Consider the following 17,935-nt stretch of genomic DNA (forward strand, 5'->3'; position numbering starts at 1 on the left):
CTCCTGAAAACAGCTCTTTTCCAGGAAGCCATCCTTGGTTAACTAGCCTCAGTTTTATTGACACTCTGTTTTTTAAATAATAATTTTAATATCATGTTTCATTCTTTTTATCTTTTGTTCATTTTATCTCTTTTTGTTCACCACTCCAGAATCTGTTTAGATGTGGAGCAGTATACAACTGTTGTAAGTAAGTAAATAATAATAATAATAATAATAATAATAATAATAATTTATTATCATCATCATCTCACCTTTTTATTGATCACTGCTTGGATATTTTATTGGATGTAGGGTGGTATAAAAAACTGTGCAAGAACGATCCTTTGGCCTCTGGACAGCATCTGTGGGGCCATAGGATAGTTCAGATTCCCAGATCCAAGGTCAGAGACAACACTCCAACCTCGGAGCCAGGAATTGGAGCTCCGACCCCCCCTCCCCCCTCACAGCTGATGCAGAATAAACTGCGCCACCTGCTCTCTGAGGTCAGGAACTTGACCTTGGAGGAAAGGGGGCATTTTGGTGGGTGGGAGGGGAGGAGACAGGAGAGGCTAGGAGAAGAGTTACCTTGAGGCCTCCCCAGTCTCCTTCTCTCACCCTCTGAAATGCCCCAGCTAGACAGGCAAAAAAGCCCATCTAGCGAAAATGCAGGGCGGGAGAGTGGAGAGGCGAAGATCACCTCCACTGCTCCTCCTGCCCTGCATAGGATGTAGGGTTGGTGGAGAATTTCTCCCCGAAACTTCGGGGGGCCGAGCGCCAATGTGTTCGGCCCCCCGAACAAGTTTCGGGGAGAAATCCTCCGAACCCCCCCGCCCCCCGCACCCCCCCGGGACGGGACTTACCTTCACCGAATGTCCCTCCCGGTGGCTGGTCCGGCCGGCGGTTCGGCGGGTGTTCGAGCGAGGCGGGAGCAGCAGCCGGTCTTTCAACCGGCTGCCGCCGCCGCCATTGCAATGAAAGAAAAAAAAAACGCCCCCTGATAGGCTATGTGACGATTAACGTAGCCTATCACGGCTGACTTTGCAGATCTAGCCATGATAGGCTATGTGAATCGTCACGTAGCCTATCAGGGGGCGTCTTTTTTTTTTTTTTAACTTTCGCATTTGCGGCGGGGCGAGGCGGGAAGCCTCCCCCCCGGCCTGAATTTCGGCCGGGGCGAGGCGGGAAGCCTCCCCCCCGGCCTGAACTTCGCGGGGGGAGCAGCGAAGCGCCTCCCCCCCACCGCGAACGTCCTTCGAGGACAGGTAAGTGACTTTCATCCACCCCTAATAGGATGATGATAAGCCTCCGAGTTCGGAGGCTTACAGTCATCGCAACTGGATTGCACTATAAGTAAACAAATAAACAAAGTGGATTGCAAAGGATCCTGAAGATCACTGGAAATGCCAGGTTTTGTTCTGGAATGTATTATTTAAAAAGAACACGAGGGCAGTTCAAGAATAAAGAAGTGCTAAAGTCCCATCAGTTTCAAAAGAAGAGTTAGATTGTGGGCCGGATCTCTAAATAATACAGAAGCTAACAGGGGTAGACAACATTTCATTGCCAAGCGAATTCTCCACGTGTTTAAAGGAAGCAGCTTTTTATATAAATAACAAAAAGACAGTAGAGGGCTATTCTTGTACCTGCTTTATTACTGAACCATGCTATCAGCACTGTGGAATTTGGGAGAGAAGGAAGATCAGACTGAAGGACTGCTTGCACAGTTTAATTTCCCCCCAGAGGAAGAGCTAACCTGTCCAAAACATATCTTGAATTTCCTTGGCAATGAAATAGCCTCTGCCTTTTGTATCCATTTTACTATGGCCCTCCCCACTTTTGCAGCCACATATCTAATCCACTGGATTAAAGAGATAAGATTTTAAAGTAAAAGCAGCATTGGCCCAAAAAACAAAACAATACCTGGAGACAAGAGGGAATGACAATGCAGCTTCCATGGTGAAGGGGGTTCTGAGAACTTCACAACTCCCTCCAGCCAACATATACCTGGAGATCACAATTCCCATTTCTCTTCCCTGACCCACCTACTGCCTGCAAATGCACCACGAGCAGGGATGGGCACATCTGTCAGTTTTGGTTTCTTTCAGTTTCTCATTTTTCCACTGTTAACAATTATTGGATTGATTATTGGGTGTTGATGACGAGTTTTTGCCATTTTCAGCATTGCGAGATAAATTTGATTTGCAACAAATTTGCTACAGCTGAACGGCAGTATTTGCAGTTGCAACATTTGTTAGAATCAAGATTCGGTTCTGCTGCTTTTCCCGCCTCGAAGTCCCCTTTACTATTGGAAACACTTATTGAAGCTGATCAGGTATATCGACCCACGATTCATGATTATAAATACTTATTATTACTGAATAAATATGATACACGGGGTCTTCAGTGGGAACGGAATGTCCTATGTTGCCTAATCAATGGATCACTATTTTGGTGTCTGTTTCTGATATATCTATGGACTTCTGGTTACATCTTATTCAGCAAAAACTCTTGCTTCGGGTCTATTGGATGCCACAACATCTCTTTAATAAAGATTTCTCTAACTTGGCTAAGTGTTGGAGCTGTAATGCAGTTAATGCTTCTTTTATTCATATATTGCCTCCTTTTGGGAGGAAGTTATCACATGGATAAGCTTTGTATTGGAAAGCTCTTTAATGTTTATTGATGTAGATGTTCTCTTAAATTATTTACCTGCTTCTTGGAATGTAACACATGGTCAGCATAAATGGATTTTTATGCCATCTTGACTGCTAAAAGACTGATACTACAACACTGGAAGGATGCAAGCTCACTGCCTATAATGCAATGGATTGAAGACCTAACAACCCTAACAATATTTGAAAGAGTGGTATATAAATGCCACTCACAAATGGACATATTTGGATATTTGATCTGCATTTACTGAAGTTTATGTGTAATCTATTCCTTCCCCCCTTTTTTAGAATGTTGTAATACTTGAAATCGAGGCCTTTAAAGCATGTAGTTACACTTATGATTTGTTTTAATTTGAACTGAATGTTGGAGGCCCTTCATATGAACCTAGAGTGGCATGGGATCATTTCCCTGTGGTGCAATCCTACACAGCTTTGGTATGTTTATGAATATCAATATGTGAATATCAAAACATGTTGGCAGGGTAAATTGGAAGGGTATCTCTCACCCTATCATCAGCTTCCCTTGCCATAAGGGAACTGCTATCTGGAACAAAAAATGCAATTAGCCATGCTTATATGATTCATATTTATATGCATTCCACAGCTGAATGGAATCATACTACAGGAAAGTAGTTCCCATGTTACCATGGGTGTGTGCAAGCTGAACTCGTACCAATGGGATGTATCCAGACTAAGTTAATTGAACCTGAGTTTCAGCAAGTCGCGACTAACTTGCCCCATTGATTTCAATGGGACCTAAGTTCAACCAACCTAGTCTGGATCCAACCCAATGAACTAGTTACTGGTTTTGCTGATACTCCACAAAGTTAATATAATAAATGATCATCTAACTGCAAAATGATTTGCAATATTTATTCTGTTTTTAGAATTTGTGTTACTGGATGATAGCATTTTGATTTGGTGCATCATCACAGACACAGCTGCCGAAAAGGGAAGAAATTCCCTCTCTGTATGGTTGCTGCCCTTGCTGTGTACATCAAGATTTCTTACACACCATGGCACAATGGGAAGGGGGACTTTATCTTTCTCCTGTTTGTCAACTTGGTACCCCAAGACACCATTTATTAAAATACAAAAGCATAAAGCAATGTCTCTTTCTGATGAGGGAGTCGAACAGAGCTCAGGCAGCTTAATCTTTAAAAATGCAGAGACGAACAAGACGAGAAAGAGAAAAAACACACCTCACAATATGCCCAAGTTCAAAGCCCATAAGGAATTCAGATGAATAATTCATCAATTTTTTATAGCCTTAATTCATAAAAGAAATTTAAAGCGGAAGAAACCAAATAAATTTAAAACATAAAAAGCAGAAAGTGGAATGAATTCAGTTTGATACTAAGGTGCCTTGAAGGCCATTACCACATTAGACTCTAAGCATTTACATGTATTAATTAATTTATGATTGCATGAACCCTACAAGCTAAGGAAATACTTCTTTCCTATTTAAGAGGTGAGCAAAATCTAGGGCAAAAGACAAGCAGGCAGGATGCCGATTATGATGTTGCAGAGCAGCTAAGGGAATTCATCTGTGATAGCTGAGTGCTTGTAAGCCATGCTGATGTCACTGGGAGAGTTAGACATGTACATCTGTCTCTCTGTGTTTGGGACAGATCTTGCTGTCTTTTTGTTTTTAGAATCCTAGGCACTAGAAAGCTTTACACCAGCAACTGCATCAGTAATAAACTGTGGAGCCTACTGAATTGCCAAAACATGGCTCCTATTTTCAGAATTTGTGAAAAAAATTTTTTTTTTTTCATATTTAAATTGCCCTCAGTCTCAAAGCTGGACTCAACTGGCTACAATGTGATGCCTAGTGACATCATCATGTCAAAGACAGTATTGTGACATCATTCCATTCACTACGTGAGGGTCTGTCTAGCTGGGATGGCCCCTGTGACTAATTTTTAGATAATGTGGAAGAAGCTGCAAAGAAGCAGGAACAACTGGGAAACAACTCTGACAAAGTTGGCCAATGAGGAGGGAGAGGTAAAATATTCACCGAACTTAAGCCTGTTTGGGGGTGATAACCCGTCAAAATGGCTTGTTTCAATCCGGAAACCAAAACTTGCAGATATTTCAGGCACTCCCTGAAGTACAATGAGGGCATCAGCGCAGGGCCATTTTGTGTTTGTTTTCTGAAGCTATTAATATGTATGAGGGAAACTCAGGATGGGCAATGCAGTTATCAAGTTCCTAGTCACATCTATTAGCACTGCCGATGTTTATTTCATTAGCAGACTGACTTTGTTGACACCTGGGGTTTAGTGCCTTCACTGTTGGTTACAGAATGATCTCTGAGGAAAGCTGCAAATCGCACAAGATGTTATGTCCGCTTTTGCAACACATTTCTCAAGGAATTCATGTAGCTAAAGACAAGAGAGTAGATTATCCTTGCGGTGATCTAGCAGAGCAGGAATTAAAATAGGGGGTTGTTTATTCGTTCAGTCGCTTCCAACTCTTCGTGACTTCATGGACCAGCCCACGCCAGAGCTTCCTGTCGGCCGTTGCCACCCCCAGCTCCCCCAAGGTCAGGTCCGTCACCTCCAGAATATCATCTATCCATCTTGCCCTTGGTCGGCCCCTCTTCCTTTTGCCTTCCACTTTCCCTAGCATCAGCATCTTCTCCAGGGTGTCCTGTCTTCTCATTATGTGGCCAAAGGACTTCAGTTTTGCCTTTAATATCCTTCCCTCAAGTGAGCAGTCTGGCTTTCTTTCCTGGAGTATGGACTGGTTTGATCTTCTTGCAGTCCAAGGCACTCTCAGAATTTTCCTCCAGCACCACAGCTCAAAAGCATCTATCTTCCTTCGCTCAGCCTTCCTTATGGTCCAGCTCTCGCAGCCATAGGTTACTATGGGAAATACCATTGCTTGAACTATGCGGACCTTTGTTGTCAGTGTGATGTCTCTGCTCTTCACTATTTTATCAAGATTTGTCATTGCTCTCCTCCCAAGAAGTAAACGTCTTCTGATTTCCTGGCTGCAGTCAGCGTCTGCAGTGATCTTTGCGCCTAGAAATACAAAGTCTGACACTGCCTCCATGTTTTCTCCCTCTATTTGCCAGTGATCAATCAAGCTGGTTGCCATAATCCTGTGTTTTTTTGAGGTTTAACTGCAACCCAGCTTTTGCACTTTCTTCTTTCACCTTCGTCATGAGGTTCCTCAGCTCCTCCTCGCTTTCAGCCATCAAAGTGGTATCATCTGCATATCGGAGATTGTTAATGTTTCTTCCAGTGATTTTAACTCCAGCCTTGGCGTCATCAAGCCCAGCACGTCACATGATGTGTTCTGCGTACAGGTTGAATAGGTAGGGTGAGAGTATACAACCCTGCCGTACTCCTTTCCCAATCTTAAACTAGTCCGTTGATCCGTGGTCTGTTCTTGCCGTTGCTACTTGGTCGTTATACAGATTTCTCAGGAGGCAGACAAGATGACTTGGTATCCCCATACCACCAAGAACTTGCCACAATTTGTGATGATCCACACAGTCAAAGGCTTTAGAATAGTCAATAAAACAGAAATAGATGTTTTTCTGAAACTCCCTGGCTTTCTCCATTATCCATATCTCTGGTTGTACTGATCCATTTAGTTTTCATGGCAAGAATATTGGGGTGGGTTGCCGTTTCCTTCCCCAAAATAGGGGGAAGAGCCCTTAATTCTAAAAGCTACACTGGATAATTTGAGGGAACTTTCTGGTAAGGAGGTAAGCTGGTTCACACTTGTGAACCAGTCATCACACTTGATGACTGGCAAATTAACTATTGATGTGAACGTGTGAATGAACCAGGCAGAACATGCAAATCACTTCACATTGCTTCAAATGCAATGCTTTTCAACTGAGTCATCTCAACTCCAGTTGTCATATATACAGCAAATATAAGGAAATCAGAGTAATGTGATGCTTATTCATGCATACACCGAACTGTAAATTAGAAAGAAGGTTACAACAGCTGGGATTGTTTAACTTGGAAACAAGGAGGGGAAGGGGAGACATGATGGAGGTCTACAAAATTATGCATGGTGTGGAGAACGTGGATAGGGAGACATTTTTCTCCCTCTCTCAAAGTACTGGAACCTGGGGCCGTCCCATGAAGCTGATTGGTGGGAGATTCAGGACAGAGAAAAGGAAGTCCTTCTTCACACAGCGCATAGTTGAACTATGGAATTCACTACCACAGGATGTAGCGATGGCCACCAGTTTGGATGGCTTTAAAAGGGGGTTAGACAAATTCCTGGAAGAAAAGGCTATCAGTGCCTACTAGTCCTGATGGCTGTATGCTACCTTCAGTACCAGACGTGGTGAGCCTGGGTGTACCGGTTGCTGGGGATCATGGGTGGGAGGGTGCTGTTGCACTCATGTCCTGCTTGTGGTCGACAGCTGGTTGGCCATTATGTGAACAGAGTGCTGGACTAGATGGACCCTTGGTCTGATCCAGCATGGCTCTTCTTATGATAGCCACCAACAATGAAAAACTATTCACTGGGACTTAAGCATCAACAGTTGTGTGATGAGTTAAGCGCCTTGAGATCTACCTTCTCACTTCAGCAATAGGAATATTCCTATTCACTTTATAGGAATATTTTTATATTCCTATAAAATAATGTTCTTATATAGTGCTGCAAATATTACTTTACAGCAGTGGTTTTCCAGCTGTGTTCTATGGGCCCTTGGCGCTTTTTGGAAACTCATCAGGGGTTCCTCAATGAGAAGAAGTAGAATGGTGGACAAGCCGCCCTAAAAAACAGCTTGTTCAACACCATCCATTTCCCCTGCACTTTCCCCCACTATCCATTCTCCTTGCAGCAAAAACAGATGGTTGCACATATTCTAGGACAGCTTTCTCCAACCAGGTGCCCTCCAGATGTGCTGGACTACAACTCCCATCACCCCCAGCTGCCATGGCCAATTTAACATGCATTGAGGGACCACAGGGACTCTAGTTAAAAAAAAGTAGATCATAAAAGACTGAAATCAGCCCAGCCCAGCTTTAAGGCTTCCCCTGTATGAAGGGAAAGATAAGCCTAGTTGCCTGGTACATAGCAATTACTGTGGATGCTTAGCTGGAACACCTGAAGTATAAATTATGCTTAATGAAGCACAATCAGTTTGTTCTAACAGTGAAAAGACCTCTTTTCCATCTTCTCATTCAATCCAGTTTAGAAAGATGTAATTACAGATGGAAAATAAGCTGGCACTGATAAAGCACATGATGTCAATAATAATAAATTGCAAGTATTCTTATTATGACTTGAGCTGAAGGTTCATGGGAAAACTTCTTTGGTGGAAAAAAGAGAGGGTGTGTGTGAAGCTCTCTCCAAAAGACTCTCTCTAAACCTTGCTTTTCCACACCATTTTGCTATAGTTCCCCCACTCCCATTACTTTTTCGGTGCATTCAAAAATAAATAAAAAGCAGGCCCCTCTTCATTCTGGCTATGTGACTGAAATGATCAGGGATCACATAGCCAGCTGGATAATGGCAGGACACCATGTAGCAAATCTGATTTGGCGACATGATTACATGTCAGAGCCAATGAGTGAGGGCATTGCTTCCTGCCCTTACTCTGAACGGAAGAATGTTTGCATCCCATTTACTCCCCCCATTATCATTGAAACATGGCCATGCATATTTCAAAAGTGACATTTTTCTTCATGAACCCCCCCCGCCTTGTTTCAGCTCAACCCTAACTTATATCATACTTAGCATTTCACATTCTCTTAGCCACCTTTACAACAAGATGGCAACACCTTGGTTTTCAGGCATCCAATCTACAGGGAACCCTTTGCACATCAAGTTGTCTGCTTGCATTGGCCCCATCAATTCTTTGAGGACACCATATCCTAGAACATGTGCCATTCTCACTGGGGCCTCACCATCGTTGCATGTGAACTGGGTGTGTATCCTAGAAAGCACACAGCATTTCCCTGGAACAGTATGTTGCGAGAAAAGGAGTGGGCAAGGGGCAAGCTGTCTTTTCTGGAAGCTTTCCATCATTACTCATCTCATGGGGGAACCCCAGAACATAGTTTGTAACCCACCGAGATAAATACAAGCAAATGTTATTGTCCTCCGAGTGAAAGGCCCTGAAATTTCACGGGCTCAAGAGAAAGGCTCAAGTCTCTTGGTCCCATCTGTTTTCATTCCATCCCTTCAACCCACGACTCTTCACTCCAGTTCTGCTATCCCCTCTTGGAAATATCCCCGTGGCTTTCCTTCCCTCCCTTGCAACACTTTCTCTGATACTCTGTTCTTCTCCCCGTCCTCAAACCCCGAGCTTTCTTTCTATCCCCTTTTCAATATGGCCTCTATGGTTCTCTCTCCGCATTCCCAGTGGGGCACTCTATTGTAGCCCATAGGAATGACTGGTATCCAATCAGTTATGGAGAGGAATGCAACAGGATGCACTCAAGGGCACTACTTGGGTGACACCTGATCTGCTCCTAAGTGACCCCAGCCATTAAGAATCAAGCCCGCTCTCACTTGCATAGCCTCTTTCAGGGTTTTGTTCCTTGGTCAATAAAGTAAGACAGAATGTTAAGGACTGACATGGATATATTTTTTACAAGTTCTCCACTTCATCGAGCAGCGAGAAGTTCCAGGGGGAGCAAGCTGTTCTGGTTTCCTTTGGAGATCACTGGAGGCTTATAGCATTTTTGTAATATGTGTTTATTTACAAATATTCAAAATATAGCAAAGGCAGAGGCAAACAGTATTGTACTCCCATAAGGTAGCACATTTGCTACTTCGCACCAGATCTCCAGAGAGGGTGCCCCGGCACCCTAAGGGTGCTTCCAGCCCTCGTGCCAACTCTGTTCCATCTCAGAACAGTTTCTATTGTTACTTCACACAGAGAGCTCTTCACCAGCACCTGCTCAAAGCTCTGATAACTTCCTAGAAATTCCAGAGATGATCTCCCAAACATTAGCTCCCATTGCCCTGGGTTGTTAACATGCAATCTCCCTGACGAAGAAGGTTGCCCACTCCCCCTAAAATATCTCTATATAGTACAGATTTCGAGGGAGAGGGAGGAGTGTAGTGGTTGCAGCCTTTCCCAACTTTGGCTCCCCAGATGTTGATGGACATCAACTCCCATCATCCCCACACAGCTAGTCAAGGCTGAGCTGAGATTTGAAATGGGAACTTCTGGCTCATAGGCTTTACTGTGGTTTTACACTACACTGCTTTCAGTTAGAGGATTCCAAGCTTTTATCCTCCACATGATTCCTAGTCATATAAATTGCTCAGAGATAAAGTTGCTTTGCAGTTGAGAAATATTGTGGATGAATCATCCCGTGCAGGAAGCATCGTCCTTGGACTAATATCCAAGAAAATTAAATTGAATTAAATACTGTATAGAAGCAAGTGAGCTTAGCTACATTTCCTCTTTATTTGCTGTTCTTCACACGTTAATATTGACTTGACAGCACAGGGATTTAAAAGTTTAGAGCTCATAAATTCACAGGTCTGAACACTCCACCATCAGCAAAAGTTCCAATTCAGTGAGCCACGAGTCGAGGACACCAAAGAGGCAGACAGAGCAGAAAAGCTGGGCTCTAATAAGTATGGGACAAAAATATGGTCAGGTGCCAATGAACTTTAAAGAAATATAACCTATTAAATGCTTAGGGCAGAACTAAATGCCACCAAAAGTACTGTAAATACCTCCATGAAGATCTAACACAATTTACCCCATGTCCTGACTTCACTGCAGTGTGCAAATTCCTACTCCTATCATCCGCTGATGTAATGACAGGACACAGGGTAAGCTTTGCAAAATGTCTTTAATGAGCTTTCGCTACATGCTGAAAACTTGGTTGTTCGGGCAGGCATTTGGGGTGGGCTAGGGAAATTTTAGAAAATGAAGTTTTAATGTGTAATTTTATTGTTTTTAAACTGTTTGTATTATTGTACATCGCCCAGAGTGGCCAGGTGACCAGCTAGATGGGCGATTAAGAAATTAAAAAAATACATACATACATACATACAAATTTGAGAAGGGGACTTTGACATGGAGCTGCTGTTTTCAGCAGCAGCTCTCTGTTTCTTACTTGAAATAAGGACTGGCATCTGTTGGGAATTTAAGAAATGCAATTATTCGCCTTGCAAGGTTGCTTTTCTTCTTGTTCTATAGAATAAATACAGAAGTCGCAAGGAAATCTGAAAAGGGAGAGACTGTGTATTCCTTTCGCAGTTGGGCAGAACTATTGCTAAAATGTTGGCAGACACGTGGGTGAGGGGAAGGAATAAGTCTTTGGGTACTGGGGAGAAAAGGAAGATTTGTCTTTGTGGTTTGGGGACAGGCTGCAGCCACTCCAACTTAAGAAAGCTCACTGAGCATATATTCTGGGCTGGTTCACACAGGCGCTTGCAAGTACAGATTTCTCCTAATTGAGCAGCAGCAGAATGCCCAAAGGAGATGACACCAGGTGAGAGGAGAGTGCATGTGTGAACGAACCGCCCAGAATAAAGTGATGAACGGGCATGGGTGAAGTGGCCCAAAGAGAATCAGCCTGTTCCAAAGCACTACCATTCAAAAAAGATGGGAAGGTCCCAGGCAATCCTTGCTTCAAAATAAGCCCCAGTGAGCTGGGTAAGAAAGGGCAAAGATGTATCTTTGCGTAGCAGACGGGGCTTGGAGAAGAAGGTGGGAAGGCCTCAGGGAGGCACAGGTGAGCTCCAGGAATTCAACTACTGTGAGATCCTCAAGAGCTCTGGAGCGTCTGCTAATTGGCCATGTTCTCGGGAAGCATATGTACATGGATCGGAGTACACAGTTGGCACGCCATTTACATCTATTTGGGTATGGTTATAATCTACAATAATGTTTGCGATATGTGTGAATGTGTCCATTCAAGTCCTCCTCCTGAGCCATTTCACCAAGGTGGCTAAGAGAGCTACAGTCAGGTAAGGGCGGTGGGGAGAGTATGCTTGGGGAACCAGTGACCCAAATGCCCCCACTCCTTAGAGAAAAGAGTAAGGGAGAGTTGAGGGCCACATCAGCAGACAGATCTTCTCCCTTTGCTCGCCACTGTAGTTGCATGCTGGCAAATTCGGAGCATTAAAAAGGCAAGTTACAGCTTGGGACAGACTTCTGCCTGGACAGACAATTTTGTGACTCTGGGAAGGTACAATCATACCTCTAGGTTTGGGTGCAATAATACCCCTTCCACTTTGTTCACCTTATACAGACATCCACCCACCACATTTCAATACACAGGAACTTACTTAATTGTAGCATTTTTAAAATCAGACTTTTTAAAATAAAAAAAACTGTGTAGATAAGAAGTGCAAGATGATCAGTGGTGCAAAGAGTTTCATTTCAATGGAGTAAGCAACCCTATGGGATATGACTTGACAACTTGAAAAGTTGTCACAGAGAGGAAGGCCAGGAACTCTTCTTGATCATCCCAGAGTGCAGGACACGGAATAATGGGCTCAAGTTACAGGAAGCCAGATTCCGGCTGAGCATCAGGAGAAAGTTCCTGACTGTTAGAGCAATATGACAATGGAACCAATTACCTAGGGAGGCGGTGGGCTCTCCCACACTGGAGGCCTTCAAGACGAAGCTGGACAGCCATTTGTCAGGGATGCTCTGACTTGGATTCCTGCACTGAGCAGGGGGTTGGACTCGATGGCCTTGTAGGCCCCTTCCAACCCTACTATTCTATGATTCTATGACTTTTGCCCATGGCTGGTGTCAGAGACTGGATGGATCCTGGAGAAGAAAATGCTGCGGCTGGCTGCACTATCATTCTCATTTTGTGTCAGATTCCAGTGAAGGCTGGGAACAGCTTGTGTCCTTCTTGCACTGTCCCACTGCTCCTGGGAACTCATCATTCTTTCTTAGTGGGCAGGGAGATGGAACATATGGAGCTTCCTAATACTGAGTTAGGCCTTCAGTTCCTCTAACTCCGGACTGTCTATTATGAGTGGCAGTAGCTCCTGAAGATCTTAGGTCCTTGTTTGGGATTTGAACCCAGAACCCCTTGTACGCAAAGTGCGAATCATGCTCCTACTGGCCTTCTCCAACCCGGCATCCTCCAGATATGCTTGGCCATGCTGGCTGGGGATGTTCACTTCATTTTTCATTTATTTCATTTCTATACCGCCTGACAGCCAAAGCTCTCTGGGCGGTTCACAGATATGATGGCACTTTTTAGGACAAGCCTATTTGGAGGGCTGCAGGTTGCAGAAGGCTGCCCGAAAACTGGGTTTGAAGGAACAGGATCACATGAATGTAGGAGGTGGGTGAATATTGGGGTTGAGCTGGGGCACGTTGAAGCCCGTCACTGATGATCTTGTTTGACAGCACTCCGCAAACCCCAGTACCAGCCTTATTTTCCAATCAAGGAGGGCATATGGGCTGCTTCAGGCTACTTAGTGGTAATTTAGCTGTAACTTTGCATATGCTCAATGGCTCCCTCTGGCAGCGTTTAGATGCGACACAAACCCATCATTTAGCGGCCTGTAAATGAGCTTCGGGCTTGTGCGTTTCGCTCTCCCCTTTCCTCCTCCAGCATGGCTGAGAGGAGATGGGAAGCATTCGCCTTCATTTACAACTAACCTCAGTTTGTCATTTCATCTGAACCAAGACAAACTCTGGTTAGTATTATACAGGCTTGTTCCAGACAAGCCGAGATCATATTGCGGTTTCTGATTCTGCCGTCTTCAAAGAATCCGTAGTTAAAACTAACCACAGTTTGTCCCAGTTCAGACAAAATGACAAACTTTGAAAAGTTGAAAATGGAAGCAGATACGTTTGATCTCCTCCTCACGGCCACAGCAGTGGAAGGCGGTGGGGAGAGAAGCAAGCTGGTGCAGGTAGCACTGTCCTGCAGTTTAGCGGTACGTTAAGGAGCGCCTCCAGCAGCACCAGAGAGGCCGCTTAACAAGATCAGCCTCGGATGGCCTTCTCTCTGTCCCATCAGCCAGGACAGCTAGACTGGTGGGGACGAGGGAGAGGGCCTTTTCTGTGGTGGCCCCCACTCTGTGGAACTCCCTCCCTAGGGAACTCCATCATGCCCCCTCTTTAATGAGCTTCCGTCGTGCATTAAAAACGTGGCTGTTCAGGCAGGCATTTGGGGTGGGTTAGGGTATTTTAGAAAATGTTTTTATTGTAGAATTTTATTGTTTTAAACTGTTTTTATTGTATGTTGTACATCGCCCAGAGTGGCTGGGTGACCAGCCAGATGGGCGATTAATAAATTTAATAATAAAAATAAAAAAATAAATACGTCCAAAGCAGGTGAATATTATGACTTCACCTGGGACTGAGTGCTGGCACTGAAAACAAGTTATGGGGCTAAGCCTTAGTGAGCCCTGGTTCAAATACCAAACCTGCTTTGAAATTTGCTTCCCTCCTTCCTGAGAGCAAGCGTTCAAACTTGCTCTTCGTAGGTACTTCCAAAAATAAAAACGGTTATGTGGAGAGAGGGAGGGAGGCAATAACAAGCCACAGGGTTTAAGACTGAAATATAAAAAGGAGTCTCAGGGAGAGATCACACTCTAGGGATATACAATCAAATGCACCTTGCTGTTTAAGTGCAAGTGATTACAAGTAATTAATATGCAAAGCATGCACAAATTTAAAGCAGCAATTAGCCACGCATAATGCTTGTGCTGTGCGGAAAATGGCAATTCCCTCTCCGTTCGTGTCATTTTTTCCAACTTTGTTTGTTTTATTTTTAGTTACACATTTAAACACATTTCTGCTATTTGCTTCTCTGATGCAGTACAGTCTTGATTGCATGCAGAATAAATTTTGGAGGGACAAAAATGTATTCCAGCTTATTTACTTACTTATGCATATAGCCATCTCCATTCCCTGTGAGGTTCATCTGCATAACAGTCTGAAACTCAGTCTCATTACAGCAGTATTTAAACACGGTGTTGTTATGGTGACAGCAAAAGATGTACGACTTATTATCAGAAAGACGTGGGCAGTGGAATCCAAAATGGGAGCGGCCTTTGTAGTCTGTATATGGCTCACAGACTCGAAAATGTGCAGACAGAGCTGTAAGGCAAAGAGCAGATCTCATTGTAACTCAGACGCAACAGAGAAATAAGAGAGTTTGCTTTGATATGGCACAACTGAAGAGAGTGGACACTTCCTATATATCATCACAGTGTTCTTTACATCAGCCCTGTAAAGTAGGACACATTTATTATCCCCCATGTTACGGGTGGGGCAAGTGGCTGAAAGAAAGCTACTTGCCAAAGGCCATTTTGGTTGAAGGCAATTTGGTTTATTGCCAGCTTGATACTACGTGTGTCTAGTCAGGAGAGAGTTCCATTGAGTTCAGTAGAGCTTACTTCCACATAACTGTGGAAGCCAGTGTGGCGTAGTGGCTAGAATGTTGGACTGGGAGCCGGGAGATCTGGGTTCTAGTCCCCACTCGGCCATGGAAGCTCACTGGGTGACTATGGGCCAGTCACAGACTCTCAGCCCAACCTACCTCACAGGGTTGTTGTTCTGAGGCTCAAATAGAGAGGAGGATTATGTACGCCACCTTGGGTTCTTCAAAGAGGAAAAAAGGCGGGATATAAATGTAATAAATAAATAAATAACTGTGCAAAGGATTTCAGCTTCAAGCAAGCATTTCATCGAAGAATAATTTATGTTAGTTACAAAACTGCAAATTAGTTAAATGTTACAAAACAATGACATTAAATTCTAACTATCTGAAATCGATCAGACTATATAATCCAGGCAAAGTTAAGCCGTTTGAAGTTCCATTGACTTTTAATGTGAGAGATGTAACCACCTACTGAATTTTCTTGTTTACACCGATGGGACAAGGTGGTCAATTTAGGCTTAGGTATGCCCTTATTGTGTATAGCTAAGGATGTTACACTAAATGTAAAATATATGGCGATGACATTAAAGAGATCAAAACAGTTCTTAACTTATTTATTTCGAACTCGAACGAAAGCCCCAACAGCTAGCAGCTTTAAAATAAATAGCACGCACACAGAAAAACCATGTTTCGTTTTAAAATGTAGTTATAGTGTAAAACAAAGAGGGGCCTGTTCTTGAATAAAATGTAAATCAATTACATGGGTTTGTTTAGCTCACTTTTCAATGTCTCAATTTTCAAAGCAGATCCCAACAAAATAAATCAGTAACAATTCAATAATTACATAAAATGATAATACAGCGTTTGTACCCAGACTCCTGCAGGCTTGAGATGTAAATAAGCCCGCACTCCTTTCGTTTTTGGGACTAACACCATGTTGCAATGTTTAAAAGTAGGCTGCCAGGCACATAATAAGGGTATTCGTGGCATCACACAACCCTTGAACAGTCAAATACTGATGAATAATGGACATCCCCCAATCCATAATCCCACAGCCATTTCCCACAATCCCATCAGCCCCGGCCAGAATGGGCAATTTTCAGGGATGGTGGGAGTTGTATTCCAACTCATCTGGAGGGCACCAGGTTGGGGAAGGCTGGTATACTGCTTCTCGAGAAGGCAGGGCCCCCAGCTTACCCCAAGCATGGTAGAGAGGGTTCTGTAGACCCCATAGGCAAATAGTTAAGGGACGCATTGTTCCTAAACCAGGAAGCCATGCTTTCTTTAAGCATTCCCATTTTGATCTGTATTCTTCCCTGGTCTCCTGACTGAGTGCATGAGCTGTGGGGTTGGAAGGGGCCTATAAGACCATCGAGTCCAACCCCCTGCTCAATGCAGGAGTCTAAGTCAGAGCATCCCTGACAGATGGCTGTCCAGGTCAATATAGATAAACAAACTGAGGACTGTTTCACACTTTATTCTTTGACCTTGGGTTCAAAAATGCACAAACTTGCCTGGCAAAATATGCATGTAAAGTATGATCACTTGAGAATGGCGCATGCAAGGTCACGCCTATGCCTATCCCTGAATGGTGGGGTTTCTCTTCAAAATACACATAAGGTGGAAATCTGAAAAGGTCTGGTCCTTATGTCTATGCATGCTGCAGGAGAAAGACAGCCTTTTGAGCAAGTATGCACAGTTCAGAGCAACTCATGCTGCATACACATTTTGCCATTTAAACCCACAGCCTCCCCTAACCTGGTGCCTTCCAGATGTGTTGGACTACAGTCCCCATAATCCCCAGCCAGCATGCTGGTTGGGGATTATGGGGCTTGCGCCCTAACCCATCCGGATGGTGGTTGCATGCTGGCTGATTTATTTAATTGCCCTCGCCAAGTACGGGTTGTTGTGCTGTCCGAACCTGGTGAGGATGGTTAACTACCCTGGCTGCCCACCTTTGCCAAGTTCGGATGTCACAACAAGCCATGGCCAGCAAGTGTAATTAGGGAAATCAGCTGGCGTGTGACTGGCACATGTGGGGATAGTTAACAAGCCGCCATGGCTTATTAACCACCCTCAAGCTGTGTGAACCTGGTCTTTATCTTGTACTCAAGTCTGAAAAGCAGTTTAAAATCAGTTCTGAACTGCTGTACATGTAGTGGTGCCAGTCAAGAAGAAAATGAACCCCCCGTCCAGAACTATAACCAGTGGCTACCACATATATCAAGAAAAAGAAATAGGAAGTGTTTTACAGTCATGGTGTATCAGTGAAAAAGGTCAAGATGGATTAATTATTTTAGCTGCTGTGGGTTGTAGTGTGAGTAGGTGGCCATGTTGAATACTCAACCCTGGCAGGGGATTGCTACGATTGGTTGTGTTGTCCAAACCCAGGCAGGAGTGGTTGTCTGAAGGTTAAACAGCCCTCAAATAACCCATGGTCTTGGGTAGGGTTATTGTTTAACCCTCGAACAACCCCTGCTGTCCGGGTTCAGATGACACGACAAGCTGCGGCTCGCTTAGGCAACCTGGCACCCACAGCTGCCGTGGCTCATTGTGGCTTAAATAAGCCAGGGTGGGCTGCAGTGATTGTGAGAACCAGGTCATTGGCTGAACATGTGGTGTGGTCTTAAGTCATCTTGGAGCACTGGTTTGCTGTGAAGCTGTTTTCAAACCATTTGAAATGGGACAGGTGCAAAGTATTACTGCTGCTTAGATCTTCTATAAGCCTTTAAAAATATTTGATTTTCATATAGGAGGGATGTATCAAGGGCGTTTTTTCCTTTGCCAAGCCACATTTCATTTGGCGGCTGGTTCTCTTGAAAGAGAGTAAAAAGCTGAACTGTTTTTCTCGGAGAAGTAATTTCCAAGCTTTTATCTGTCTGTCAAAAGAATATTCATTTTTCTGCTGCTGCAACCCTACAGATATCTGGATTCAGATTTAGGGGTATGGGGCCCAGTCCACAGCCCTCTCCA

General features: G+C 44.0%; 1 protein-coding gene across 6 annotated transcripts in view; it reads right to left on the reverse strand.

Annotated features, from left to right (window-relative positions):
- The window catches only part of SHISAL1 (shisa like 1), a 125,475-nt gene that overhangs the window by 51,444 nt on the left and 56,096 nt on the right, over positions 1 to 17,935 (reverse strand). For 4 of the 6 annotated variants that reach the window (XR_014784500.1, XM_084811253.1, XM_084811251.1 and 1 more), the window contains exon 3: positions 14,466 to 14,679. Coding sequence is in view for 5 of the 6 variants with exons in the window: in XM_084811253.1 (XP_084667379.1) it covers positions 14,466 to 14,679 (214 nt within the window). In the remaining variant the exon portion in view is untranslated. Of the gene's footprint in view, positions 1 to 9,313; positions 10,220 to 14,465; positions 14,680 to 17,935 lie in introns of those variants that run through there. The other 2 variants (XM_084811255.1, XM_084811254.1) reach the window with 2 other exon arrangements.

This window comes from Heloderma suspectum, chromosome 7 (genome assembly GCF_057233095.1).
Source record: "Heloderma suspectum isolate Gila_16-S chromosome 7, 16-S_ref, whole genome shotgun sequence".
Classification (NCBI taxonomy): Eukaryota; Metazoa; Chordata; class Lepidosauria; order Squamata; family Helodermatidae; genus Heloderma; species Heloderma suspectum.